This window comes from Xiphias gladius, chromosome 19 (assembly GCF_016859285.1).
Source record: "Xiphias gladius isolate SHS-SW01 ecotype Sanya breed wild chromosome 19, ASM1685928v1, whole genome shotgun sequence".
In the NCBI taxonomy this organism is placed as follows: domain Eukaryota; kingdom Metazoa; phylum Chordata; class Actinopteri; order Istiophoriformes; family Xiphiidae; genus Xiphias; species Xiphias gladius.
The window spans coordinates 11,272,337-11,299,745 of record NC_053418.1 but is presented as its reverse complement, the minus strand read 5'-3'; the positions used below and the strand labels follow the sequence as shown (position 1 = coordinate 11,299,745).

The 27,409-nt window shown below is 41.5% G+C and overlaps 3 protein-coding genes across 7 annotated transcripts in view; 2 read left to right on the top strand and 1 right to left on the bottom strand.

The window, feature by feature from the left end:
* Nucleotides 1-12,622, top strand: part of ghra (growth hormone receptor a) — a 36,169-nt gene extending 23,547 nt beyond the window's left edge. For both annotated transcript variants that reach the window (XM_040155009.1, XM_040155008.1), the window contains exons 3-10: nucleotides 2,545-2,674; nucleotides 2,860-3,029; nucleotides 3,911-4,089; nucleotides 4,802-4,955; nucleotides 5,137-5,227; nucleotides 5,492-5,561; nucleotides 6,723-6,958; nucleotides 7,056-12,622. In XM_040155009.1, the coding sequence (XP_040010943.1) occupies nucleotides 2,545-2,674; nucleotides 2,860-3,029; nucleotides 3,911-4,089; nucleotides 4,802-4,955; nucleotides 5,137-5,227; nucleotides 5,492-5,561; nucleotides 6,723-6,958; nucleotides 7,056-7,824 (1,799 nt within the window). In that variant the 3' untranslated portion in view covers nucleotides 7,825-12,622. The remainder of the gene's footprint in view (nucleotides 1-2,544; nucleotides 2,675-2,859; nucleotides 3,030-3,910; nucleotides 4,090-4,801; nucleotides 4,956-5,136; nucleotides 5,228-5,491; nucleotides 5,562-6,722; nucleotides 6,959-7,055) is intronic.
* Nucleotides 12,623-14,494: 1,872 nt separating this feature from the next.
* On the bottom strand, nucleotides 14,495-18,209 carry LOC120805703 (selenoprotein P). 2 transcript variants are annotated; one of them, XM_040156187.1, is made up of 5 exons: nucleotides 18,102-18,209; nucleotides 17,404-17,637; nucleotides 16,774-16,986; nucleotides 16,505-16,622; nucleotides 14,495-16,360 (listed from the first exon to the last, which is right to left on the bottom strand). In XM_040156187.1, exons 2-5 carry the CDS (start codon nucleotides 17,604-17,606, stop codon nucleotides 15,686-15,688), a joined length of 1,209 nt encoding a protein of 402 aa, XP_040012121.1. In that variant the 5' UTR covers nucleotides 17,607-17,637; nucleotides 18,102-18,209; the 3' UTR covers nucleotides 14,495-15,685. The 2 variants fall into 2 exon arrangements, with proteins under 2 accessions (XP_040012121.1, XP_040012122.1); XM_040156188.1 differs by having other exon boundaries at nucleotides 15,713-16,360.
* Nucleotides 18,210-20,450: 2,241 nt separating this feature from the next.
* Nucleotides 20,451-26,894, top strand: znf131 (zinc finger protein 131). Of its 3 annotated transcripts, none has more exons than XM_040156454.1 (9): nucleotides 20,451-20,625; nucleotides 21,860-22,007; nucleotides 22,100-22,201; nucleotides 22,511-22,655; nucleotides 22,847-22,955; nucleotides 23,149-23,340; nucleotides 23,477-23,852; nucleotides 23,973-24,103; nucleotides 25,185-26,892. In XM_040156454.1, exons 2-9 carry the CDS (start codon nucleotides 21,878-21,880, stop codon nucleotides 25,695-25,697), a joined length of 1,698 nt encoding a protein of 565 aa, XP_040012388.1. In that variant the 5' UTR covers nucleotides 20,451-20,625; nucleotides 21,860-21,877; the 3' UTR covers nucleotides 25,698-26,892. The 3 variants fall into 3 exon arrangements, with proteins under 3 accessions (XP_040012388.1, XP_040012389.1, XP_040012390.1); XM_040156455.1 differs by lacking the exon at nucleotides 20,451-20,625 and adding an exon at nucleotides 20,723-20,858 and having other exon boundaries at nucleotides 25,185-26,893; XM_040156456.1 differs by lacking the exon at nucleotides 20,451-20,625 and having other exon boundaries at nucleotides 21,863-22,007; nucleotides 25,185-26,894.
* The last annotated feature ends 515 nt before the right edge of the window (nucleotides 26,895-27,409 follow it).

Below are 27,409 nucleotides of genomic sequence, written 5' to 3'. Positions count from 1 at the left end.
TGGATTTAAAACCTTAATGGCTAAAGCTGACATCAAGGTAGATAAGTGGTTTCCTAGCTCCTCTGTATGGATTGATGAAGACAGGACGTGAAGCTAAGAGTTGTTTATCAGTCTCAGCTGCACACACAGCGCTCAAGGACCAACAGATACGTATGGACGGAAGAGAAGAGAGGATGAGCTCAGGCACACACACATACACACACACACACACACACACAGACACACACAGGCAAACACACACACACACACACACAAAATTAGGCTTTTTCTTCCAGCCGAATGCTTTCAACTGCTGATCATTTAATGGCAGCTGGCAGGTATAGGCGGGATTTAGCTTCTCATTACTGAAATTGTGTGACAGTTATCTATTAGTATGTGTAGAAAAAGTAAGGCCCTACAATAAAATTACCAGCCTGTGCATGGCAGGTAGTCAACATCTAACCGTCAAGACATTGCCCCCTGACTTGTGAGCCAGTTACAACTTAAACAATTCCTTTTGCTTTTTTTACCCTCTGAGAAAGACAGTGTAGTGAGAAAGGGTTTTTTTTCTGATAGGAATGTATAGAATTAAGCCTCATGATATCAGGTATGAAGAGCAAGAGAAGAAGTATGACAGTCAGCAAATGAGTAAGAAAAAGAGACACTGAGAATTATGTGAGAATCTGAGACTCTCCGGGTGTTGCTACAGAACTTTTCACCTTTGACACACTGCAGATTCTACTACCATCCAGACATGCAAACAACTTTTTAAAAAATGGCTGCACCTTCTGACCTTTACCAGCAGAGCCCCATTCTTTATGGAGAGGGTAATTTTCAAAACACTGTCTGTGTGCTTTTGAGTCGTCTCCACCCAGACTAGAACAACAGCTGTGAGATGACATTCGCACAAAAAAATTGTCTTATACTGTAAATAATTACACTTGAGCAATAGTTTAAAATAGCAAATCTTTGGAAATTCCTAATGATGAAGGTATCAAAATGAATGAATGAATAACATTGGACACATGCATCAGGAATGAAATTACATTAAAAAAGTTGTCTGAAATGTTACTGACTTTGAGATCTATTAACCCAAAAACATGACCCAAAAACACGAGAATCTATTAACCCAAAAACATGCATTTCCATGGTGTTATTGTATTTTTCTCTATCCTGCCCTGCTGTAGATCTTAGTTCCCCTTTGAATCGAGTGTCTGCAGAAAGCTCTTTGATGGTGGCAGCTGGAATTTGTTGGATCGGGGAGGGAGGGCGAGTTGAAATAGCAAAGCTCTGGGAACCACGACAGAATGCAGAAGATGAAGGGAGGGAAGGTGGAAAAAGGGGGGGCAGGGAGAGAGCTAGAGGCCCAACGGCAGAGGAATGCAATGTATTATGAAGTTATACTGGCATCAAATAAAATGTAATCAAAGTAATTGTGAATATTCTGCGTGAATAGCTGATGAGTGTGTGCGGTCCGATTTGGGCTTGTTTGTCCGGTTGTTTTGTTGCGGTGTATGCGGTTAGAAGTGTGTTTATGTTAATTAGGGATGCATGCTGGGCAGGTGTGTGTCTGTGTGCAGAGGTTGTGTGTACGTACATGCCGGTAGGGTATAATTTCAATTTTTCAAATGAGATTTAGCAGCCTTTAGTGAGTGTACGTGGAGTTACTTTTAGTTTTATGTTTATGAACTCAAAAACTACCCAAAGACAGTCTGTCTTTAATTCCTTGCCTTGTGTTCTGAAGCATGTTTATGTTCTGGTTCTGTGTCTGATTTATGCTGCGGCCAGTGAGAAGAGAGAGCTGGGGGAGAGTGGGGCAGAGCAAAAATCAATGATACCTTCAGTTGCTTATTTATGGTTGCACCAAACCCTGGGACTCTCAGCGGGATGAGAAACTGGCCTCTGACAGGAGAGGGAGGTGGCAGGGGTCCGGGTGATGAAGAGTGACACGGCGCTGAGGGAGAGGTGGAAAGGGCTGAGTCAGGGCCTCGGGGTGGGGCAGAGGACAAATGGTATGAAATGCAAGTGGGTACATCTAAAGGTTATAAAGGCGTGGTGACTGAAATTCGATGCGACGTCACTCACTGCAGACTGTAGGTTAGTCCTATCTCTTACCAGTAGAGTGTTACACACGTTGCTCATAAATGGTTTTCATCAGGGTTGTGTATTTTTTCCATGGCCGAAACCCACAACTGGAACATTTTATTGACAGTCGTTCAATCCTTCAAGGATGGGTGGTAAACATGAGGTGTTGTTGTTATATTGCAGTGTTATTATTTTTGGACTATGGCATGTTCCCTCACTCTTACCTTGAGGTTTAGATAGGATTGCAGCTAGCTCACTTATATCTACTGTGAAAAAGTGATTGTTGTGTCGATTAGCAGAGGCGATAGTTTAAGGAAGAGTGAGGGTTATGGAGGTTAGGTTTTATCAGTAATCTTGTATTGATAAATATCAACCTCTACAGGGTTGATAACCGTGAATAAAGGTAACTAACCTGCTAGTGCTTTGTTCATTCGGTCACTGACGTTTACCTTTCTTTGTCCTTCTCTCGCTGTCTTCCAGCCCCCCTTGAGCCACATTTCACAGAGTGCATATCGAGGGACCAGGAGACATTCCGCTGTTGGTGGAGTCCAGGCACCTTCCACAACCTGTCCTCGCCCGGAGCCCTCAGAGTCTTCTACCTTAAGAAAGAGTGAGTGCAATCACCACTGTTTCTACCTGGAGAAGTCCAAGTAATTGTTTTGAATGTGTAGCACTTTATGTATTTGTGTGAACATACATGTGAGTCCCATTAAATTATGCTACAACCTTCCGATGACAATCATCTTTTCCTTTGCCTCTTTTTCTTGTGTTCTGTCACCGTTTCCCCTCCTTCAGCTCTAAAACCAGTGAATGGAAAGAGTGTCCAGAATATATCCTTTCAAATAGGGAGTGCTTCTTTGACATAAACCACACATCCGTTTGGATCCCCTACTGCATGCAGCTCCGCAGCCAAAACAACATCACCTTTTACAATGAGGACGACTGTTTCACTGTGGAAAATATTGGTTAGTAACGAACATTTGTGCACATATCCTGATTTTTTTTACAATATGTCCAATGAATTTAGGGGAATCCTACATTGTAATTCTACATTGATTTAGATTCTACACTGAAGCATGTTCTAGTATGATAGATTTCCCCGCACGGAATGTTTCCAGGAAATGGTACTCACTGCTGCATTTCAACGAAACCAGCAAATGTCACATGCTTGTCAATATCACAGCAAGTGTCAGCTACACAGTGTTTACACAGTAAACGTTTTGATGTCTGACAGTATTCATCTAACCAGGACTGTAGAAGATGCTGATGGATACGGTACATGGCAATGTCACATGTTTGCTAATCTCTTCCATGGAAAATTCTTCGCTTATTAGCTCTCTTCATGTGTGCAAATTGATTATCAGCATGTTTTTTTTAAAGATAAGATTTGGATGTTGTCTTCTTTACCACCAAACCCACAGTGTGTGAAGACTGAAAGGGACATAAGTGGTTTGTTGTTTGGTCTGTCAATTCCTCCAGCAATTTGTGTCCAGAGAAAAAATATCTCATCAGCTGCCGGCTGTTTGCTTTTTACAAAATGCTTGTTATCAGAGGAGACCAGCAAAACTTGCAGTAGCCCTATAAGTTGATATGTGGCACATCATGCTGTCACATAAACACACATACAGTATAGGTGACCTCCACTATATACTTCAGATTTTTTAAAATGCATTAAGTCATTGAACATATACAGTAGTGTCTTTGATTAATTATAGTTCTTTATTTGTTCATCTAAATATGATCAAGTGCGTTCAAAGCCATTGATGAATTTACCATGTTCAGTGGTTTTAATAGCTTTAGGTGTGTTTGTTCTGTTCAAACTGAACTTTTGCTCTTTTCCTGGCAGTACGTCCTGACCCGCCAGTGTCTCTAAACTGGACCCTCCTGAACATAAGTCCTTCTGGGTTAAGTTATGATGTCATGGTCAACTGGGTGCCACCGCCCTCTGCAGACGTCGGGGCGGGCTGGATGCGCATTGAGTACGAGATCCAGTACAGAGAGAGAAATACCACAAACTGGGAATCAGTGAGTGCTCTCTTTTTTACTTGCTCTTAAATTCTCTCTCTTGCCCTCTCGCTTTTATGCACACACACAGTTATGTGTGCTGACGAATGTAAACACAGACCGTAAAACTTTACAAAATGCCCCTGTGCACATACACAAACTCACACAAATGCAAACATTCATGTACCCTCTTAAAAGTGAATTGTAGGTAGGTCACAGAGGCACAGTGTCGTGTTTCCTTTCCCCTCCCCCCTGAAGTCTTGTGGCTAAAATGCAGTGTAGCTTTGTTGGCAAGTCAGTGGAAGCCAGTGCAGGGCCCTCTGGGAAAACACAGCCTCTCTGAAGGAAGTGAAGGGAGGGATCTGTAGGTTAGAGGCCATGGGACCTTGTACAGGCTCATATTCATTACCGCCTAGCCGGCTAGTCTGGCAAATGCAGCCTTGGAAACTGTTTTAGAGCCTTCCATTAAAATAACATGTCCTCTTACTAATGTATTTGAAATGACTCAACAATTGCGCCTTCGGAAAGGTCACAGTTACAGATACCTAAAATAAACACAGAGCCCTTGACACCCTGTTTAGCTTAAGTCAGCTTCAGTGCTGATGTTGTAGCTTATTCTGTCAGTATAGACAAAAGCTGCATCCAGCAAAAACACTTTTTTAAACAAAGGTTCTCTCTCTGTGTTTTTGTTCTCTCTCTCCCTTTCTTCTTCTTATGTGTTTCTGTATTTCAGTTGGAGATGCAGCCGCACACCCAGCAGACAATCTACGGTCTGCACATAGGAAAAGACTATGAAGTGCACATCCGCTGCAGGATGCAGGCCTTCACTAAGTTTGGAGAGTTCAGTGACTCCATCTTCATTCAAGTGACTGAGATTCCCAGCAGAGGTAAAATCATGGTGGGTCAAGGGTGGAACAGTAAATCTTTTGGTCAGATGTGGTAAATAAATATGGTTGGCCTGTTGTCTTGTTCAGTTCACACTGACAGGGTGCATCACTTGGAGCAACCTGGAACTCTTTAGTTGTGATAATGATGATGATGGGTTCCGTCTCATATTGTTTTTTTTAGAGACTACTTTCCCATTCACGCTTATTCTTGTTTTCGGGATTGTGGGCATCCTCATCTTCATCATGCTGATTGTCGTCTCTCAGCAGCACAGGTAGGAACAGTTTCTCTCTCTCTCTCTCTCTCTCTCTCTTTTACACACGCTCACCAGCACTGTCCGAAAGGCATTCAACCTCTACTGCCATCCCGCCGTGACAACGGGCAAAACCTTTGCTAAGTCAGCAGCAGATTTTGCAGTGCACCTCTCAGCATCATCTGCCATGCCACACACAAACACACACACACATACACCAAATACCGGAAAATACTGTGAAGAGATTATTTTCATCATGTCCTCCTCCTCTCTGTGTCGCTACAGATTCATGATGATTCTGTTGCCACCAGTTCCTGCACCCAAAATTAAGGGCATCGATCCAGAGCTGTTAAAGGTACACTTATGTCTGTTCTTATTCTGTCTTGTCCGTGTTTTTTTTTTTTTTTTTTTCTTTCATATGAACATACATACTAGACCCCAGTGATACATTTGCATGGCTGGCTTTTGCTAGTTTGTCACAGACATAATGTCACTTGTGTATATGTGGGGTAATATGTAACAAGACGTTGCAGCGCTAAATATGCCACAAATGCTGCATGTTTGAGGTAATTCAAGACAGTGTCACCATTGCGTAGTTATCCACCACATAGCTCTGTCAAATTTGTTTTTCAACTGTAAAATTGTCCCACTTAGTACATATGTCATTCAGAATGATTTAATAACGACTTTTAATAGATTTACATTATGAATTTATGTTAGAAAACAAATATCAGCATATATATTGTAATTCGATTTTTTTTAAATCAAAAATGTTGTATCAGTCGAGCTCTAATGCATACAGTATATTCTCTCGTACTGCATATGCACAAAGAGTCAAATTGTATTCATAAATAATTCATAGCAGTTACACATGGAACTGTGTATTATTTGTTCAGTAAAGTGATTGTTTAAATTGTTGTGTAACCACTGTGTTTTTTTATTACATACTATTGTGATTTTGATTAAAAACAGACACTCCTGGTCGTCCGTGTGGCTCAGTTGGCTGAGCAACCCACTGTCCTCCAATCACTGCTTGTTTATCCTCTGTGTCAACAATCAAATAACAGAAAAATGTCCATAACTAGTTTGATAGCAAACATACACATTTGCTTTTTTAAGTTAACAAGGACAAGAGGTCAGTGAAAGATAATAAGACGTGAAGAGGGTTGCAGTTCAACATTTTGTTGTGGGTGTATTATTGCCAGACGATGCGGGATGCATATAACAGGCAGCCCGTTTTCGCTTTACAATCCAACCTGACCCCTGGACCTCAGAAAAACAGTCCCGATATGAATAAATATAATCAAATTGCTGCTATTTCATAACCAGACAAAGGTCTGTGGTTAAGTGTGTTGGGTTTGCAGCTGATACTTTTAAAAATGTACATACTGGCACGTACAATATATCACACTGCCGTGTAGAGAATAGGAAAAGTTAGGACTATTATTATTACATGGATATCTGCTTTCTGATTGCCACACACACTTACTGTACATACAAATCTGTGCACATGCAGAAGGGGAAGCTGGACGAGCTGAGTTTTATCCTGAGTGGTGGGGGTATGGGTGGCCTACCCACTTATGCACCAGATTTCTACCAAGACGAGCCATGGGTGGAGTTCATCGAGGTGGATGCTGAGGGTGCAGACACCGGGGAGAAGGAGGACAACCAAGGCTCAGACACCCAGAGGCTCCTCGGTCTGCCCCAACCCGTCAGCCACCACATGAACACAGGTTGCTCCAATGCCATTAGGTATGCACAGATTCTCATGTAAAGGCCGTATTTTCATGCCACCAGATGGGCTTTGCAGATATGAATTTCATATTCCGCCTGTTTCCCTCTCCCCCAGCTTCCCTGATGATGACTCAGGCAGGGCCAGCTGTTACAACCCAGATCTGCCTGACCAAAACACATTAACGCTGATGGCCACCCTGCTGCCAGGCCAACCGGAGGACGGAGAAGACTCCCTCGATGTTGTAGAAAGAGCCCCAACCCAAGAGAGAGGCGAGAGGCCCCTCGTCCAAACCCAAACCGCAGGACCCCAGACTTGGATCAACACAGACTTCTATGCCCAGGTCAGCAATGTTATGCCCTCCGGAGGTGTTGTGCTGTCTCCTGGCCAGCATCTCAGAATCCAGGAGAGCACCTCAGCCACAGAGGAGGAAACACAGAAGAAGGGAAGAGAGAGCGAAGACAGCGAGGAGACTGAGGAAAAGAAACAGAAAGAGCTGCAGTTTCAGCTGCTGGTGGTGGATCCTGAGGGAAGTGGCTATACCACAGAGAGCAACGCCCGGCAGATCAGCACTCCCCCCAGCTCCTCCATGCCTGGCGAGGGGTACCAAACCATACACCCTCAGCAAGTGGAGACCAAACCCGCAGCCACAGTGGAGGATAATCAATCACCTTACATTCTTCCTGACTCTCCCCAGTCCCAGTTCTTTGCTCCTGTTGCAGACTACACAATTGTACAGGAGGTTGACAGTCAGCATAGTCTGCTCCTCAACCCCCCTCCCCACCAGTCTCCTCCGCCCTGCTTGCCACAGCACCCCCTCAAGGCCCTGCCTGCTATGCCTGTAGGGTACATCACCCCAGACCTGCTGGGGAAGCTCTCGCCGTGAAAAGACAATGCCATTCGACCTTTAGGTGTAAGGTTGATTGACCAGGAAGTCCCCTGCAGTCACAAAAGCCTGCTTCTACCTGATTCCTGCTGGAAACCAAAATAACTTGTAACACACAGTGTGAGTGAGAGTGTACAGGTGTTTGTTTTCAGAGGGTGCTGAAAGTGACACAAGAAAAGCCACAAGTCGCTTTCTTGACTCTTTCACATCTGCTACATCAGTTAATTTGATGCAGAGGCTACCAAAGTAAACCTTAGAAATATAAATTCAAAGTTTGCTCTATCCATTGAGATCCATGCACACGACACACACAAACAAGAGGCTGAAACTGTGATTGTTATGAGTCCAAAAAGCATTAGCAGACCGCTAACCTTCCTTGGATCTCATTAAATATCTGGCTAATTGTGTTTAGAGCACTGACATTGCTGAAGTCTTAATCTTACAAAGAGATGACAGTTTAAGATTGACTTAGAGAAGACAAGCACATTCTAGTCAGGTTTTTCACACCACATCGTGAAAGGAGTCATTGCTGTTGTCGATACCTCTTGCTGGCAGAGGTGTTTTGCAGCTCAATTGTGGCTTACTTTATATTCATATATTTCTTATTTCATCGTGTCATCTTATTAGTACTTAGCTATAGATATATTTTTATACAAAAAAAAGCATTCGCTAAAGGAAAAATCCACCCTAAAATACAGTTGAAAACACAACTATGCAGTTATCATTAGTTATATCATTAGTTACCTCGCATTCTTGGATTCATTTTGTTTAATGGTTTGCTTTTCATATTTTCATGACTAAGTGGCCAAACTGATTATATGATGTCAGAAACATCCACAGTACTAATGTACATGCGTGGAGATAAATAACCAGGACAACAAACACCATCAACAACTAACATATACTATTACTATTGCATTGCTTTCCTTTCTTGGGAGATTTTGAAAGGCATTCTGGAAAGTAAAGGAAGTCAGCTACTGAGATAGAAGTAGAGGTGATGATTAAAAGGGAAATTACAACATTTCACCATAAACTTATTCCTGAATGCATTGAATATTACAGAGTGATTATACACGTCCCAACATGGACTTTTCTTTTAAGCTGAGTTTATTTATTTTCATTTTATTTTGACGTGCATGCTGTACTGTGGAAAAAATATCACTTACAGCGCTGAAAAGCAGTTCTTGTAGTAAAAGGAAGAATTTATTCAGATTCAGTCACAGTTTGGAGCCACTCAGTACAAACAGTGCTGTAGTACACCACCAAGTGCCTTGCTCAAGGACACATAAATAGTTATTTATCAGAAGGGAACACCCAGCAGTGCAGAGAAAACAGGCACTGATATACATCCTGTAACGGCAGTCAAGTCTAACCTTTCAACCAGCACTGACTCATAATCTATCACTTAAAGTGAAACATTAACTAGCAAGCTTTCTACTTGGGAGTTTAAAATCTTCTTATGTTGTATGTTGCATTGTTATTGTAGGGACAGCAGCCGGAGCAAGTTGAAAGACTGTGAAAGTATGTAATAGCTGTAACAAGCTAACATTTCATATTTCTTATCTGCCAAGAACACCGTGTTAACAATTTGTGCCTATGATAGTGTTATTGGCTTGCCATACCTGTGCTAAAGTATGCTTACAAAATTAAGATTTGTGCATTTATGCATCTCTATATACAGGCAAGTACTGCTATGTGTAAAGCCTCCCCTGTGCATAGATCCACTACTAAAAACCTGCCTGCACATGCACCAACACAGTAACATGCATGTGCGTGCGCACACACACACACACACACACACACACACACACACACACACACACACACACACACCCACTCGTCACATCATAAATATTTGCCTTAACTGACTGATTTAATTTTGCCTTCCTGACATAGCCATTAAAATTATGAGCTTAATACTGTCTAAGAAAAACGTTTGCATGGGTGAACACTCTCTGAGGCCATTCAACTGTAATTTGCATGTTTCTGCTAATGCTCATAAAACTGACCACAACTTGAAACCAAAAATGTTAACTGTGGCTATTGGACAGAGTTCCACGGTCTGGTATGATAGACCGACAAATACTGCACAGAAATAGATGGGAGTATCATCCCCCAGAAAACCTGAGACAAATACAGCGGGACATAAGTGTTTGTAATTAGGCACACATATGGATTCCTAGTTACTTTGCCCCCATGCCTTTTTTAGAATAACCAAATTGTAGGACATTATTTAGGCAGAATCTGTTTCATAATCAATTATTTAGTCCCATTAGCTTGTAGTGTAAACTTGCCCTCGGTCCATTGACAGTGTAAGCTTATTATAATGGCAAAAGAGACCTTTTGTAAAGGTTTTGGGTTCCTCAAATGTTTTCACCATATGAATTCTATCATTAAGACTTGGACAATATGCCTGTGACAAACAGAAGCATAGCATATAGTATACAATAAGCTATCTAAGCTTAGGATAACAAAGCTTGTGCGATATGCGTGGTTTTGTGGTACAACACAATGAATTTTCATTTCAACAAGTCTACGAATGAGTCAGAGATGAGCGCATCTCATCCTAAACAAAACACACAGCAGTGCAAAGGAAACACACTCTGCCTTTGAGTTATGTTGTTTTGGACTCATCCTTGAGATAAGCAAGCTAGTGACTCAGAGAGAATAGGTCTTTTGTATGAGACAATCCCATAACAAAGAGAGACAAAGCAAGAGCCATAAAATGACATTTTTAAAAAAAAAATGTGAATGTGATAAATATGTGCCATTTCTCTCTCTCTCTCTCTCTCTCTCTTTTTATGAAAACAGCTCAGTGTTCTGTTGTTACTGCCTAGTGCTGATGATACCAGCGAGTCAATGCTGCAGAAATGTCTTAATATATTTGCTAGTGCTGTAAAATTACAAGTATATATTTTTCATGTTGTTAATGATACTAATCGCAACATATTGCTGCTCGGTACATTTATTTTTTCCTGCATTTAGCCTTACTGTGGTGGGAAGGGGTCACTTAAGAGATCATTTTATTGTGTACAGGTGTAAATGTTGAGGTGATAAAACCTTCCAATCGGATTATACGGATTTCCGAAAATGGTCTGTGGCCTGGGAGAGACGGGAATGTATGATTTGGTTCAGTTATCTGGTCAGTTATCGGCAGAAACAATAGGACAGTTTTGCCGTTTTGCCCTGGAATCAAGATACTATACAGTCACTTAATGATGCCCATCCAACTTTCAGAGTGTTCACAACCATCCAAAGATCCCCAGAAGGCTCTCTGTGTATATGAAGGAAGATCAGATAATGAAAAAAGCACTGTTAAGGTTTTGTTTTTGTTTTTTTCAGATGTACCATGGTGATTGTGAATGTTTGCAAACTGGAACATGTGATGCAATTATGATATTGAGGAAAAGTTGAGTTTAAAAAAAAAAAAAAAAAAAAAAAGAGGTAATCTCTGAAAGTGTTTAAAGTGTTTTTTAAAGGTTAACACGAGGAAAAGGGAGACAAATTGGGAGGTGCTTTTTCTTGTACATGTGTTTACTACGTTGTGTCTGCAATTTGTTTTTGCCAGTTCACAATGAGCTCATTCTTAATGTAGTGTAAAAGTTTGCAATTGTTATTTCAAGCTTATAAATGTTACAGACACTTTAGAGCAAGCACTTTGTACACATGTATATCTGATGTTTAAAATAGTATTCAGATTTTGTATCTTGGACTAAATCAAGTCTATGAATTACCTGTTATTATAAAACAGCATTTTTTTTTTTTTTTTTATTCAGCACAATAATCAGTCAATGAGGAACCTTTGATATCAATAAGCTTCAGTGTTGTTCTACAAAGTTTATGTTTATAGCACATATTTTACACTACCAGATTGATAGGATTATGTACTGTAATGAAGTATTTAATATTTGCTATAAGATTTATGGATAGATAGAGCAGATAGATATAGTCTTTTATGAAGTCATATCAAAATATATGCAGAGTGAAATAGTTCTACTGTAACTCTACACTCTTACCTGTCTCCTGCTATGTGATTTCAGCATTTCATTATTAAGCTGCATTTTGACGGGCCTGAAGTGTTTTATAAAACTGCGTTTTGGCCTCCGGCTTCTTGATTTTGTGGCAGGTCAAGGGTGGCCTTTGCTGCTCTGTCAGGCCTGGAAATAATCGTGAGTGCTGGAATTTGTGCTGGTTGTGACTCTTTATTAAACAAGGAAAATTCTGCCAGATATTTTTCAGCTTGTTGGGGAAATAGTTTAATTCTTGACTTGAGTACTGCGGTATATAGCTTGTTCTTATTATTACTAAGTTCAGTGGCTCCAAGCTGTATTTCGATCCATGTGTTATTTATTTGTTTGCTCAGAGCCCTCGCTACACCCCACTACCTAATCTGACCACAGTGGATGGGGCAGCATGACTAATGTGTGCACCATAAAACTGGAAATATTCTACATGTCAGAATTGGAAAACAGCTGCATTGCAGTCTCAAGTGCATTGGCTTGATTAATTGATGTGATTTTTCTCTATATTTTCATGCCTCAATCATATTTCCAGATGCCCCTGAACTTGGAGCCACTGTCCTTGTCTGTTGGCTGTTGTTTTACTCGGTGCCAAGAAACGTGTTGATCTTTGATGATTTAATATTGTTCTCTTACCAGTTGAGCCTTTCTGGTGTTGTATGTGTGATCAATAAGCTCTAAACAAGTTACACAATAAATGTATATACTGCAACTTAATCATTTTGGGCATTATTTTTGTCATAAGTTGCCTTTGAAAATAAAATGTGGTTTTTAAAGCATCTTCATGGGTTTCTACAAAGCTCAACACTTCCTCCAATTTGTACATCGTAAACTGGACCCATTATTTATATCACACTAATAACCTAATGTTAGTGTTGGAAGTGCAACAGTAAATTAAACAGATCAGATTTCACCCGGTTATAGGGATTGTGTTACTGATTGTAATTAAGAACAGTATTATATCAGGGATTCAATTTAAAATGTAACTTGCCAAACTGTCTGCAAGCCCTTAACTCACTGCCAACTGTGTCATTAAAAGTACATGAGCAACACACTGCAGAGCAAAGGTCAGTTCAGATCAGCACTCAGTGACAGAAAAGGATGTTAATGAAGAAAATGTACAGCCCTCTGTGGTCTGAGAGTTGGAATGCAAATGGATTAGTATATGTGTGTGTGTGTGTGTGTGTGTGTGTGTGTCTAAGAGAGAGGAAAATAGGAATTGTGTGCATGTATGCGTGGTGGTTGTAGGGTGAAGAATGTGTACTTGTTTGTGAGCAACACAGAGGCACTTGGTGCGTGAAAATGAGTTCACAAGTGTGTGATTCCCCCCCCCTCTCTCTCCCTATGTCTCTCTCGCTGCTGGAGAAGAAACAGTTGTGCATCGGGGGAAAGCATATCGGACAATTAGGACTGAGGCTGTGTACTGCACTGCTCTGTGTGGGGCTGATTGAATCAGAGAGACAGCCACTCACAGCTCTTCGTCTCAGGACATTGCAGGTAATTACCCATAAGTCACTGTTCCTCTGTATTGGATCTTCAGCCCAATTACGCCCACACAAGCAGTCCGCCTCGGCCTCATTTATTACCTCCGGTTGCTTGTTGACCTTTTCAGACACACAGTCTGACAGGCAATTCAGTTACATTACACTGAGCAGAGGGTGTTACGCTTTTAGTCTTGGAGACAGTTTCACAGGTCTGGAGCTGGATGTAAGCATCATTATGTAAGCGTTAGCACAGAAAAAAATGACCTTAAGATTCTCCTCTTCTTGATGACACATTTGTTCGTGCTGCATGCATCCAAGGCCATTCTAAACACAAATAGAAACACATAACAACATTACCACACCAACAAACCAAATGGACAGTGTTTTCTGTGTTTTTTACAGTCTGTCATCAGTATACTCAGTAAAAAAAAAAAAAAAGAAATGTAAAAAGGAAGTGTATCATCACAGTATGTGTTCCTCGTGTGCATGCAAAATCAGGATAGTTTGAGCCACTGGATTTGAAACTGGATGCGTTTGTGCATGTGTGACAGAGGGCGACACAGGAAGACGGCTAACATGCACGATTCTTCAGAATAAAACAGTCACTTTTCATTTGAGCTGAAGAGGCCGTCTGTTTAAAGCTCGTTTGGGTGGAGTCGTCAAAGAATGTTGTGAGCCTACATGGGGGTCAGTGAGGAGAACAAGCTCTATCAGTATACTCACCAGTTAGCTGTTGTGAGTGTGGCGGTGGCTTGCTGTGTAGACCTTCACCGCCCTCTGCTGACAAATATGGGCAAAACATTTTCAATCCACCTTTATCATACATCTCCAAAATATTCTAAGGGAAAGAAGTTTTATCTACACAACACTGTATGGGACATAAAGACTTAAGATCTACATCGCCTGTGTGTTATTGGACTTTGATGGCCTTCTGCAGACTGCTATGCACATCATCAATGTACAATTATTGAGGGTAATATGATCCCTGTGCTTTGTTGAAGTCACGTGTCCAACTCCTTGGGCACGTGTGGGATCGTTGCCAAGTACCAACAAGATTCACTCCCCCAAGACGTACAATCCATGGCAGACCCCACAATTCTTCTTACACGGCAAATTTTTGACTGTCAACTTTTATGTTTCACCTTTGACAAGAACGCAGACACAAACTGAAAAATTAACTCAACCATCTTTATTCTACGCTCATTTTCCATGTGTGACCATCTTTACACAATACAGTCCTCTGTGCAAGCATCAGGTATTCAGGGTGACTGTTACCTTCCCACAGAAACCATCATTAAGTACAGAGTGTATTCCAACAGTCATTCATTAATTTTATCTCTGTCTTTTCCTAAACAATAGGGACTTGTATTATTTTATAAACAAGCCTAAAGTATAAATGTGCAATTTGCAGGCTACATAGTAAACCTGGTAAATGCAAAAAAAAAAAGAAGAAAAGGAATGCCAAATACTCAACATTTAAAATGTGCATGTTGGAAGTGGAAAAAAGATACACTTGAAAAATATTTAAGCTTGTGGACAAAACACAAAGAAAACCCAAGAACAATGATCAGTGGCATGCCCTACAGATAAACACATCACTGGTATAACTTTTTTAGGTCTGCTTTTACATATTTTTAGGTTTACATGTTTTGTTTTTTTCAGGTTTCCCTCCAAGAAACTGTAGCGGAAACTGTACCCTTCTTCAAAGATATCTAGCATTAACCTAATTCACAGAATCTGATGTACTGTTAAAGTATCTTCTCTTATTCTTCCTTAATCATTCATTTGGAAGTAATTGCAGATTCTACCACATTTTTTGTTTCCTCAAATATCCTCTCATGCTGAATTTTGAAATATTTTAGGTGCTTATCATGTGCCTAAACCACCCTCTCCTCTCTCTCCAGCCAGACTTCATACAGACGCCACTAGTGTGTAGTTTCTGCGCCTGGTTTCATAAAGGATTGAGAGAGCAAAATGGAGAAGACAATTCATGCACATGACAACCATATACAACCCTGAGAAAGGATGAGAGCAACCCACTGACAGATATACGGAGACAGGTGAAACACAGCATATATTTTTTAAGGTAATCAAATTATTTGCTTATCTCTTGCCAAACATAACGAGTTACCAATACATGCTTTGGTTGATGTGCTTATCTACCTTATTTTATCTCAATCAGTGTGATGTTGGAATCCACCTGTCTATCCATCTATCCCAACATATCCATACTGTCAGGGACTGCCCCGCCCTTTCCCAGGGTAATACTTGTTGGTAAGATGAACACCTGGCCCTGGTGTTGCCAGCTGATGTTAATGTGAGGCCGATATCAGAGCCAGCTTACAGCTGCTCTCATCCTCAGCTCACAACACCTGGGGGTCAGGCTCACTGGGCTGGTTGAGGCTGCTGTCAGTCAGCAGGAGGCGAGCGTCACTGTCAGGTCTCCCTAACAATGTTGGCTGCATCGCCGATCAGTCCGTGTCACTGTCAGGAGGCGGGCAGCGCCTCATCACAGTGTCAGAGACCGACTGGCTGCTCTCTCCCTGCAACGCCAAACATCCTGCGTCAGTGTCAGCATCAGCTGACCTGAGGAGAGGCCTCATTGGCAGACCCTGTTGTCCACTGTCAGCTGTGCTTTGACTTTCACCTCCGCTTCTCTAGCCCTCAAGGCCTCACATGGGCTCCATGGGCCTCCTGTGACATCTGCTGCATATGCACTGCTTGCTGCATCTGGCCTAAATCTGCATGTTGTTGACTTTGAGACAACCCACCATCTTGCTCATGCCCCTGTGGTCTAAGACCTTGCTGACTTTGACTTTGTCCATGATCACTACCATGGCCAAAGCCACGGGGGTGAAAACCCTGATTATCCCCATGGTGGCCATGGTGGTGGCCATGGTGGTGACCATGGTGATGACCATGCCCCTGATCATGACCCTGACCATGTCCAGTATCTTCCTCTACAGCCGGCGGACCGTCTGCGTCGGGCTGCGCATCTGCTGTCCCATTGCACTCCTCTGGGGTCTCAGTGCTCTGCCGAAAAATCCAAAAAGGAGAAATGCAAACAGAGACAAAAGAGCTTTGATTAACGAGCTTATTTTTGATTAAATGTGTAACCAACACATTATCTGAGGACTTATGGTCGTTTAAATTAATGTTGATTCATGCACTCTGTACCTCATGTGTGCAGTCCCCACATATGCGGTTGCAGTAGGCCTCCTTGATCGCACCCTCAATGTGACCTTGTCCAATGATGGAGTATGGGAGTGAAATGTGGTGGGTGAGACGGCCACACCTGAGGGCAAGGGGATAAAAAAAAAAGCCTTTTGACGTTAAGTATACATGGCAACTATACTGGTCAAAATAAATCAATAGAAAAAAGAAAAACATCTGCTCTCAATTTCCCCTGCAAAATGTGAATGAACTATCCACTACAGGTAACAAACCTGTCATAGATGAGAAAGTCATCTTTCTCTCCGCCCAGCGTCTGCCAGACATCGGGCTGTTGCTCGTCCTGTTTGTACACTGTGATGTTCACTGACAGTCTCTGTGTCAGTACGGCGTGCAGGCGCTGGGCTTGCTCCCCCTGGTGGTTAATGACCATGTAGATCACATCCTTCAAACCCTGTCTCTCCAGTTTCTGGCGCAGGCTGTCCATTCTGCTCGGAGAAGACCAATCAGAGACCCCGAGTTTAAAACTCAGTTACCAAGTAACAAAGCTGTTAACAAAGCTTTCCCAGGTAGTCTGCTTAACAGATAAGATTGAACATGATACACTTCTTAGACAGTGAACTTTGTAATAGTTGCATAAGAAGGACTAGTCTGGGCTTTTGCTATACCTTGCTGCCAAATTGGCAGGCCTTGCAGAAAGTGCCGTTAAATTTTACTGACATTGTTATCTAATACCATTTCTGTAACACTTCCTGACTAACCAGTCAGTCAGAATGTCAAGCTTTATTACAGATTTAGGACTCCTAGGGTGCAATGTAATGCCATGGTTTTCTTGAAGGGACAAAAAATGGACAAATGACGAGAGGTCAAAGTGGACTCTGGCTAACGCATGACTGGGCACATACCTGGAAGCCTGCACAATGCAGAACAGTCAGCTGGCCTGTAAAAGAGCCACCACCGTTACCTGGCCCATTGCTCCCTTCATTGGCTCGACCTCCCCTATCTTCCAGGCCGGCGGCAGCTGACAACGAGGCCCACCCCCATCACTCTCTGCACCGCCCCCGTGGAGCAGGCAGAGAGTGAGGAGCAGACTGAGGCACGCCCACATCCCTGTGGTGCCTCCTCGCTGCCCTAGTCTCCTGAGCATAGAGAAGAAAGGGATAGTGGTGGGGGGGGAGGAGAAGTTGGGAAAGGGGGGCAGCAAAAGGAGAAAGACAGGGGAGAGAACACCAGAGACTGGTCAAACTCAGCAGGCAAAAGTGATACGATGGTAGAAAATCAGTATCAATCAATCATAACGGGAAGTCAACAGTCTAAAATGTATGCAATGTATCACCACATGCATGACAGGAAGAAGTGTTAAATAATGCAGAAAATTGTTCTGTGGCTGGTTGATGCACTGCCTGCATAAAAAAAACATCTGCATTTATGACAAGTTCAAATATACTGTATTGCGACACACCCTTAGGTCCTGTGTCTTTGCCTTTATCTGTTTGTTTATTCTAGCTGTAAAAGGGGACACCGACAAAAACGCTTTTTTTCTCTCTGAGTGTTTACTGCATTTTAAGTAACTGGATAAAATGTAAGGAATTCTGTCACTTACCCTTTGGTCAAAAAGTTTCCTTCCCGCTGCTCAGTTCTTCGTTGCTGCAACTCCTTGAACAAAAACAAGTCTCCTCCCCCACTGCTCCCCCCTTTTATACTCTGCCTGTTGTTTTTCTATCTGGAGGGAGGACAAAGTTCATATCCAGCTGTATGCTGATGCTTACACTTTTCTCCATTTAGCAACTTTTATGGTGAACATTTTTTTTGTGGAAACTCGCAAGCTGACAAATTCCTTCAGGACCATAGTGTGAGGAGAAAAAGTTGCCTCTTTATCATAGCTGGTTAAGATTTGTTAGCCCTGGAGATAGTGCATGTATTTATCTTGTAGATTGAATACTTTTACATTGTGTAATGTATATTATAGGGGTGTATTACGAATTTCCAAGAACATAGAGGAACATTGTGCAACTATGTTGTTTACTTTCAGCACAGAGAAAGGTGAAGTGAAAAAGGACAGAGGGCGGGACCTTGGTTGGTGTCCAGCATGTTTCTGCAAGTTCCTCACAAACGCAGCTGGACAGGATTCATTTAATATGCACAGGGCAGGCAATAAAATAATGGAATACAAATATTTAAAAAACAGGAATTTAGCAGGGGAAAATGAAATGATGAACTTCATATGGCAGAGATTTAGGAGGGACGAAGAACCACAAGTGACAGTAGCTTTATGAGAAAAGTATCCTTTAAAATCCACTTAAAGCTTCAGGGACTTTACTAAATGATTCTGAAGAGACATTTTAATCTGTCTTGTTACCCAGTTTTAGGCGAGGAGTCAATTGTTAAGTAGAGGGCCAGTAATCTAATCAAACCTTTAGGTATGTAAAAAAAATAAAAAAAAACAAAGAGCTGTAAACGGACTCAAAGTCCAACCAGCCAGGCAGGTTGTCTGTCTGTAGATATAGACCATGCAGTTCAGAGCGGCACTGTTTTCAGATTACTAAGGTCAAAGGCTATTAGAGTTTTAACTAGGCCAGCAAATGTCGGTGACAATGCATATAGTTATCTTCGCTCTTTATGCTTTCTTTCTTAACTATTTTCTTTCATTTGCTTTTTGACGTGGTACTGGTTCTACACACTTGCGGTTTGAAACATGATTTCAAAACTAAAATGTTAAGCATGTGTAGGAGACAGGAGCAATTACTTTTTGTGCAGAGATCTGTAACAGTTGCTTTAATACATGTTTTTTTTTTTTAACCTATAGGGAATGTGCACAAACATGATGAAACACGATGAAAATGATGGATTTCTCAAAGGCTACAAGACTGAAACTTGATGAAAAAGCTTCCCCGTATTTCAGTGCTTTGCATACTTAAACATGGCAGTGATAGCACCCCCAGGTGGTGAGAAATGAGCTAAGAAATATTGCAAAATGTTTTGGCTGATATCTCAGCAACCGTGGGGCTTAGAAGAAAAATTCTGGTGAGTGCGGATTCAACGGATATGTCAGAAAATAAGGCAACAGAAGCAAATGCAGCAAACACATTTTCTGCCTGAAATGCTGATGTTCTAGTAGGAATTAAGTTAGGACTTAATCTATACCAGGGCACCTATAAGTGGCATTTACGGCAGAAAACGTGCATTGGTGTACAGAGTAAATGAAGGTATCAGTATCTATAAACAAAACCTGCTCAGTGCAGTGAGATGTGACGACTTTGGTGTGGCGGCCAGCTGATACAAAAGAGAATGGCATGTGACTTACAGTGTCCTGCCAGGACTAGTTTATTCTATGACCCAGTGGTACTTATTTATAGCATCTGGCATCGTGGCATATGCCCCTTATGATGCCACACTGACCTGAATTAAGCAAAGGAATGCATATCAATCAGTTTCAGGAAAATGAAAAGATCTACTGAGATGCAAAAAAAAAAAAAAAAAAAAAAAACTACTAAGAAATGAACAACGATCACTGAGAGAAATAAAACAATCGGAAAAAGACGCAATGACCACAAGGAAACAAAACGCATCCACTAAGAGACATAAAACCACCACAAATAGAAGCAAAACACATCACGTCATTTTGGCTTTTTACAGGTCTGGGCCCATTGTGACATAAGTCCATGTCCTGTCCATGATATCAACACATCTTCCACCACTAGTTGCCAGTAACGGGAGTACATTAGCTGGGGTCTGCATTACATTACACATTACTTGAAGTGACTATGATTTTTCTGCATTAAAGGGGCCTGGCTCATTGTGCAAATTATCTTGTCGGGGAGGAGACACTTGCAATGTTATTTCTATTAAAGGAAATAGTTGCAGGTGATAATCCTCCCTTTTTGGTAAGTGTTAGCTTGCCTGTTTCTTGGCAGTTCGTCACTGGAATAGGTAAACACTTGTCACTCGACGCTGTCACCTTAGCAACGCTCTTCGGCGTCCCTGACGTTGCAAGGGTTTGTGGGAATCCGAGGCCGAAGGGTTGAGCGACCGCCCTTTTTGTAGCGACGAGTCTAGAACAGTGGTACATACGTCGAGAGAAATATTATCGTAGAACAACTTTTCTAACCACCGTAACCAAACTTAAGGTATGTATACCGATGGGTTTTAACGCGTACTTTGACCCACGGCGGTTTTAATTAGGAAATCTGTATGGGAAAAGTGTATTTTAATGCGCGGTTTGATGACGTAATGTTGATTGTCAAACGCGAAATGGCGACCGTGCTAAGAGGCCCGTTACGTGTAGCACTTTGGGGTTACACCATGTTTATTCTCCTCATGTTCCAGTATCGAATCGATTACACTGGTGTATCCAGTCCTGGTAAGTTGGCCTTTAGTTACATAGATTTATTGGGTATGTGAAATGACTTGTTTGGTTCTGCGAGAATGTATTCTTGCTAGTTAAGCTAACATCGAGCCGGACTAGCAAAGCTGTTACCCAAAGGAGCTCCATGTGTCGGATCATGTTCCGAATTATGTTCCCATCTCCTCGTGCGGCACGTCAGGATACACTCATAAAATTTAGCAGGATGTTATTTTCTTATTTCTACACGTTATTTCCGAGTTTCTGGCAAGAGTATCGTTTAACCAGTATTATTAATGGTGTGGGTCTTACGGGCCCTCGCCTTGACTTCCTAGTTCTGTGCAATGTTGGTGCCTTGTATAGCCCTTTTCAGCTTTGGCCCTGATATAATTTCATTTTTTTTGCACCCAATACAACTTTTAATTACAGTCTTCCTTCATTGTTCAGCTGCTGCTCTGCCAGCTGTGCCAGCAAAACTGCAAATTCAGCGAAGCAGTATTCAGAATTTAAAATGGATTTTCCTAACATTTAATGATATGTGGTTCGCCTCACACAGTTTGCAGAACATTTAACACAATTGCAAACAGCGAGTGCTCATCTCAGTGGGGTCTTCTGGTCCATCTGTATCTGCTCATTCACAGTGAAATGTTTGACTATTATCATTCTGAAGCCACCTTTAAAAGGTTACCTGCTGTTGGCTAGAACTAGAACCAGGGAGACTAGGAAATGTGATGTAGGGTTGTGCAAATGCAAGGTGTCTACTGTTTACTTTGTCATATTGGTCAGTATGAGGTCCAACTGATCTGTGTTGTAAAAGTGGTTGATTGTCTTTTTGTTGTCTCGAGTAAATTGTTTTTAGTATCAACTATTTGGGAGCATTGGAACCCAGATCCAGGTTAACCAATTGATTTAAAAAAAAAGTGGTTAATCAAACTACCCATGGTCCAGATGATAGCTTTATTACAATAATAAATCATAATATCAAGACTTGTATGTCCATTTTCCTCGGTTCCCTGCAGAGAGGGATCAGGTGAATAATGGCGGCTGAAGTGGAGGGGGTGTTCGATCAAGACAATGAGTACCCAGCACATTACAAAGTCATGATGGACAAACTTAATGAACAACGACAGCTGGACCAGTTCACAGACATTACTTTAATTGTGGACGGTAAGTAGGCATATATTGTACGTCATCTTGATGATGTCGTAATGAAATTCCTAAGCAACACCTTTTATTTCCATTTTTGTTGTCTCTCGCAGGACACCAGTTCAGAGCCCATAAAGCAGTGTTGGCTGCATGCAGTCAGTTTTTCCACAAGTTCTTCCAGGATTTTAACCAGGAGCCACTGGTGGAGATAGAAGGTATTCAGTGTTCAGTTAAATTTTGGAAAAGGAATAGTCAGATGCCTCCTTAGAGAAAATTTCATATTATTTATCATAGACATAATGTAAGTCTATTATATAATAAAAATCACAATGGGGTATTACATATTAGAACAGGGTATGTTATCAAACACTTTCAGTATAGTAATTATTATTTAGCTACAAACTAAGTATGTTTTGTGTTCCAAACATGTAAAGCCAAGACTTTGCAGAAAGGGATATATTTTCTTGTCTTCGTTACGTAGAACAGGTTTCACTCACCACTGCTGCTCTGTAATATTCCAACAGGAGTGAGCAACACAGCCTTTAGCCAGCTGATGGAGTTCACTTACACAGCCACACTAGCTGTAGCTGGAGAAGAGGAGGCCTACGATGTCTGGAAGGCTGCTGAATACCTCCAGATGCAGGAAGCCATCAAGGCGCTCAACAATAAGTGAGACTTGCACACAGTTATCCTGTCACTTGTTGCTGCTGAAGAAGCTAAAATGTGTCACTCTCAGAGTTTAACTGATGTAAATTAAGAATGTACTGGTGAAGTGTTTTATGAGCTGAAAAGAACTTTGTGTCAGGAATCCAAAGTATAAACACTGTTACTTCTCAACAAGAGCTATTTTTGTCTTGTAGAATTAATGAGAATTCCTCAGTCATGGCAAAGAGCAAAGGTAAAAAGAGGAAGATTGCTGAAACATCTAATGTGATTACAGAAACCTTACCCTCAGTGGAAGGGGAACAGGTAAGTGTTTCTACGATGGTATAATTCCTTGCAAAACGCTACACATTACAACTGGCTAAAATTTCCGTGACTGACTGCATGTTTCTTCTACTAAAATTTATACTCGGTGTGTTACGTCTGTCTAATGTATGATGTGATAACAAGTAACCTTTACATTCAATTGTCAGGACTGAATACTTTCAATGTTCTCCAGGTGGAGATTGAGGTTATAGGGGAAGGGGCCATTGTAGTGGAGGAGTCGGGCTTGGAGGAGGTGGTCGATGCAGCAAAGAATGCTCAGGCAGCGTCAGATGACTCTGCTTTGGCTCTTCTTGCTGACATAACTAGCAAATATCAGCAAGGGGAACCTACGCTACAGGTCATCAAGAAGGGAGGACTAGAAGAGGTATTATCACTTTTCCATTAAAAGCTGAGTTTCATGTTCCTCTGATTCATGAATGGTCAACTCTGGATCACTGCTGAGTTCTACATGTGGAAGGATTAACCCAAAAGTTTGTTATTCCTGTGTTTGTGTCTGGCAGGAGGTCGTGTATCAAGAGGAAACTGTGACTGCCTCCAAGGTGCTGGAGAATGTCGAGATCGTAGAGGTCCAGATTTCCCAAGTGGACAATATGTTCCGCTGCAGCAAGTGCGACCGCAGCTTCAAGTTGTACTACCACCTCAAACAGCACCTGAAAACACACCTGGGCTCACTGGAAAAGCCGCACGTGTGCAACCACTGCGGTAAAGCCTACACGCGGGAGGGTGCCTTGAAGCAGCACATCAGCACGTTTCATTTTGATGCAGAGGAGCTGTCTCGAAACCAGAAACCCCAAAAGAAAGTGCATGTTTGTGAATACTGCAAGAAGCACTTTGACCACTTCGGCCACTTTAAGGAGCACTTACGGAAGCACACAGGTGTGAATGAAAAATAAAACTGGTTCAGCTCAGTTTGTTCATGTTAAAAGTTCACAGCCAAATACTTAACCATTATTTATCATATTTGATACGTGTCTGTCTTTTTGCCTCCATCTTTAGGTGAAAAACCTTATGAGTGTCCAGATTGCCATGAGCGTTTTGCAAGGAACAGCACTCTGAAGTGCCATATGGCAGCCTGTCAGAATGGGGCTGGAGCCAAGAAAGGACGCAAGAAACTCTATGAATGCCAGGTACAGTTTGTCCAGAATCAAGGCCATCAAGCGCTCCCCTGCCAGAGCAGTGTCTACAGTAGGAAAAAAGATAACCTGAATATTTATTTTTTTCTCCTTATGAAAATGTATTTATCCACTTAATGCAGAAAGACATAATGCCCAGGTATTTTGATACATGCCTCCTGTAGTTTGCAGACTGATGTTTTGAATAATGTTCTAATACTGTATGTACTGATGTATTGTCATACAGTTTCTTAGACTGTGGTGGTTTACCTTGGGAAATGTAGTTTAACAATTAAGTTATTGCCACAGTATAAACTGTAACTAACATTAAAGTGGTAACACATTAATTCACGTCTGATTTACTGCCAGCTTTTTTTCTGATAATTGTCCCACCGTCGCAATGTCTCAGTCAGGTGTTTGCTCCTAATTTAAGTCATTTAATATTGATTATCTGCATATACGGGGTATTAGTACATTTGATCCACTATAGGCTAGATATGCCTGACAGGTGAATCCTGTATTTCTCTATTAAGAAAATATAGCTTGCATTACAGCTTTCCATTAATGGTTTCCTATATGATTTTATACATATAGCACAGTAGCAACAAGTAAGCAAAGGAATGGAGAACAGTTGCAAGGATTAGTTGATTAATCAAATATATGAGACAGATGGAAAACTAAAAGGCAACTACTTCAATAATTGATTAATTGTTGAAGTCATTTTTCAGGCAAAATAATTGATGGTTCCATTTTGTCAAACGTAAGAATTCGGTGCTTTTTGTGGTCTTACATTAGTAAATCGAAGGTTTTTTTTTAATTTTTTTTTTTTTTTGGTTTTTGAACTACGGGTCTAACAAAACAGGACAACTGATGACCTTGGGCTCTAGGATATAATGATAGGCATTTGCCAGTGATTTCTGAAGTTTTATAGCCTCCACAATTAATTGCTTAATCTTCTGATCTTCCTTGGTTACATCCCTGTCTTGCAGTAAATCTAGTATGTTTTAGTTCACCTCCTATGTTACCAAAAGGAAGAATGCTGACAGTCCTCTTTTCTTCTATGACCTACTATTTTCTTCTGCACCACCTCCATCAGGTCTGCAGCAGTGTGTTCAACAGCTGGGACCAGTTCAAAGACCATCTTGTGAGCCACACAGGAGTCAAGCCCAATCACTGTACCATGTGTGACATGTGGTTCACCCACCCTAAAGAGCTAAAGGCCCACCTCAAAGATGTCCATTCCATCGAGGACAACAAGTCAACTGAAGAACTAGTCATTACTGACTCTGCCGCCACCGCCGCCCTCGCCATAGCAACGCAGAGCATAGAAGGAGCTGAAACGGTCCTGTTGGATGACGGAATTCAGGTCGAACACGTAACTGTGGAGCCTGTAGATGTGATGGAGATGGAAGAGACTGCAACAGTTGTGGTGGAGGGGGGGGGGGTCGCAGAGATGTGCGAGGAGGACATGGAGAGATTGAAGCAGGCAGGGGTGCAGATCCAGGTGGTGCATGTGACCACAACTGAAGTTGATGGGCAGCAGGTGGTGAACTCTCAGGTGGAAGTAGAAATGGAGGGGGAGATGGTGAATGTTGAGGAAGTAGAATAAGCAGTGGTTGTATGAGAATGTGAAAAGGACCGTCTTAAATGACCCGCAGGACACACTTTCAGTCCTGAACGGCTGCATTATCCTGTAGCTGACATCTTTGTTTCCACGCAGAACACTGCATGTGGGATACAGCATGTCACCTCAATATGTCCTGCCGTCTTCCATCACATTGAATGACTCTGTTCCCACCAACATCACCCTTTGAACTCTGAGTTATGGACAGAGATGTATAACTTCCTGCTAATGATGCTGTATTTATGTTAAAGCTGTTTGTTGATGACTCTTCAGTGCTTCACAAATTCCTCTTCGTGTGTTTTTTTTTTTTTTTTTTTTCTGTGTCCTTATTTTACCTCAGATTTAAAGTTTGTTCTTTTAAATTGGGTCCTTTGCCAAGACAGTTTGACAATGAATGAAATGTTCTTGTTGCAGCTCATATAAAAGCTGTTGTATGGTGCTGATGTTCCTCAGTGCAAATGCTACAGCTTTGTTCAAGCTTATTTTCTTATTGACTTATGGTGTTTTTGTAGGAAAAACTCAGATATGGAATAAATATGGTTTCCAGAATGGGCCACCAAGTCTTGCATCCATATCCTGAGATCTTAATGCTCTCAAAATCAAAAGAGTGAGGTACAGATAAATTTAGAAATGCTGTTGTCTTTTTTTTTTTTCTTTTTAAGTTCTTCAATTGATAAAATGGCATAAAAAGTGGTCCTTAATATATATGAACCCTCAATTATCACCCAACTCTGCAGTGCCACTTAGCTTTACAGAATTTTTAAGTGACTTTCAGCTCATTGTTTGGGTTTTTATGACAGGGACTTTTACTGTCTTGATTCAGTCTCAGACCCACTGTACGGTACCTGCCCAGCACAAAATGTACAAATACAGAGTTAGCTACTAGCTGGTGAACAAAGTGGAGCATTTAGCAGCAAAAGAGCCAGATATTTTCGTCTGGAGCTGTTGGAAACCAGAGCAAAGCTGAAAGCAAACTAAATATTGGACTTAGATTCATCAAGTATCCAGAAACACAACAGAAAATAAATGCTTAAGTTGGTCCATATCTGCAAACAGCTGTTTGCAAACAAGTCCGCCCTTTTACCCTTACAGGGTGACTGATTGTGCCAACGTTGTGTTTATAGCCTGTTTGCCCTGCCCCCAAGTGGCTAAGAAAAAAAATCTGTTAATGTAGGATTCAGGAAATCGGTGTAGTGCAGATTAAATCCTCATAAACCACACACTTTGGAAAGCCATTTTTTTCCCCTCAAACTAATATAATGAAGATGAAACTATAGTGAAAGTAATTAATTGCGTTTCATCAGCTCTATTGGGTGAGGAATCCCGGAGATTAAAATCTCTCTGGACTGTTTTACAACAGGAAGTCTGTCATGGATTAGTCCAGTGCATAGTTTCATTTTGATTTCACTGTGCACCAGTGATGAATGAGATGTATCTATTAGTGACATGACAGTAGTTATATTTGCAGAATATGACTCCTCTCAACTGTGCCCCTGACCATGGCAAATGCTTAAAAGTTGCTGTTTGCTTTTTCTTGCTATGACATCGAAGAAAGTACAGCGCTAAATCAGGCGAACTATAGCCTACTTCTGTATTACATAGGCCTGTCAGCTAGCTAGCAGGCTGACCACGTATCCTGGTACGCAGGAGCATGCAGTAGTCCAGAAGCTACACTTAAGTATTTGCAAAATTAACTC

Coding starts and splice junctions, on each gene's coding strand:
- znf131 (XM_040156456.1), top strand. CDS start 21,878: ATGGCGGCTGAAGTGGAGGGGGTGTTCGATCAAGACAATGAGTACCCA. Junction 22,202..22,510: donor GCCACTGGTGGAGATAGAAG/GTATTCAGTGTT, acceptor ATATTCCAACAG/GAGTGAGCAACACAGCCTTT. Junction 23,853..23,972: donor GCACTTACGGAAGCACACAG/GTGTGAATGAAA, acceptor CTCCATCTTTAG/GTGAAAAACCTTATGAGTGT.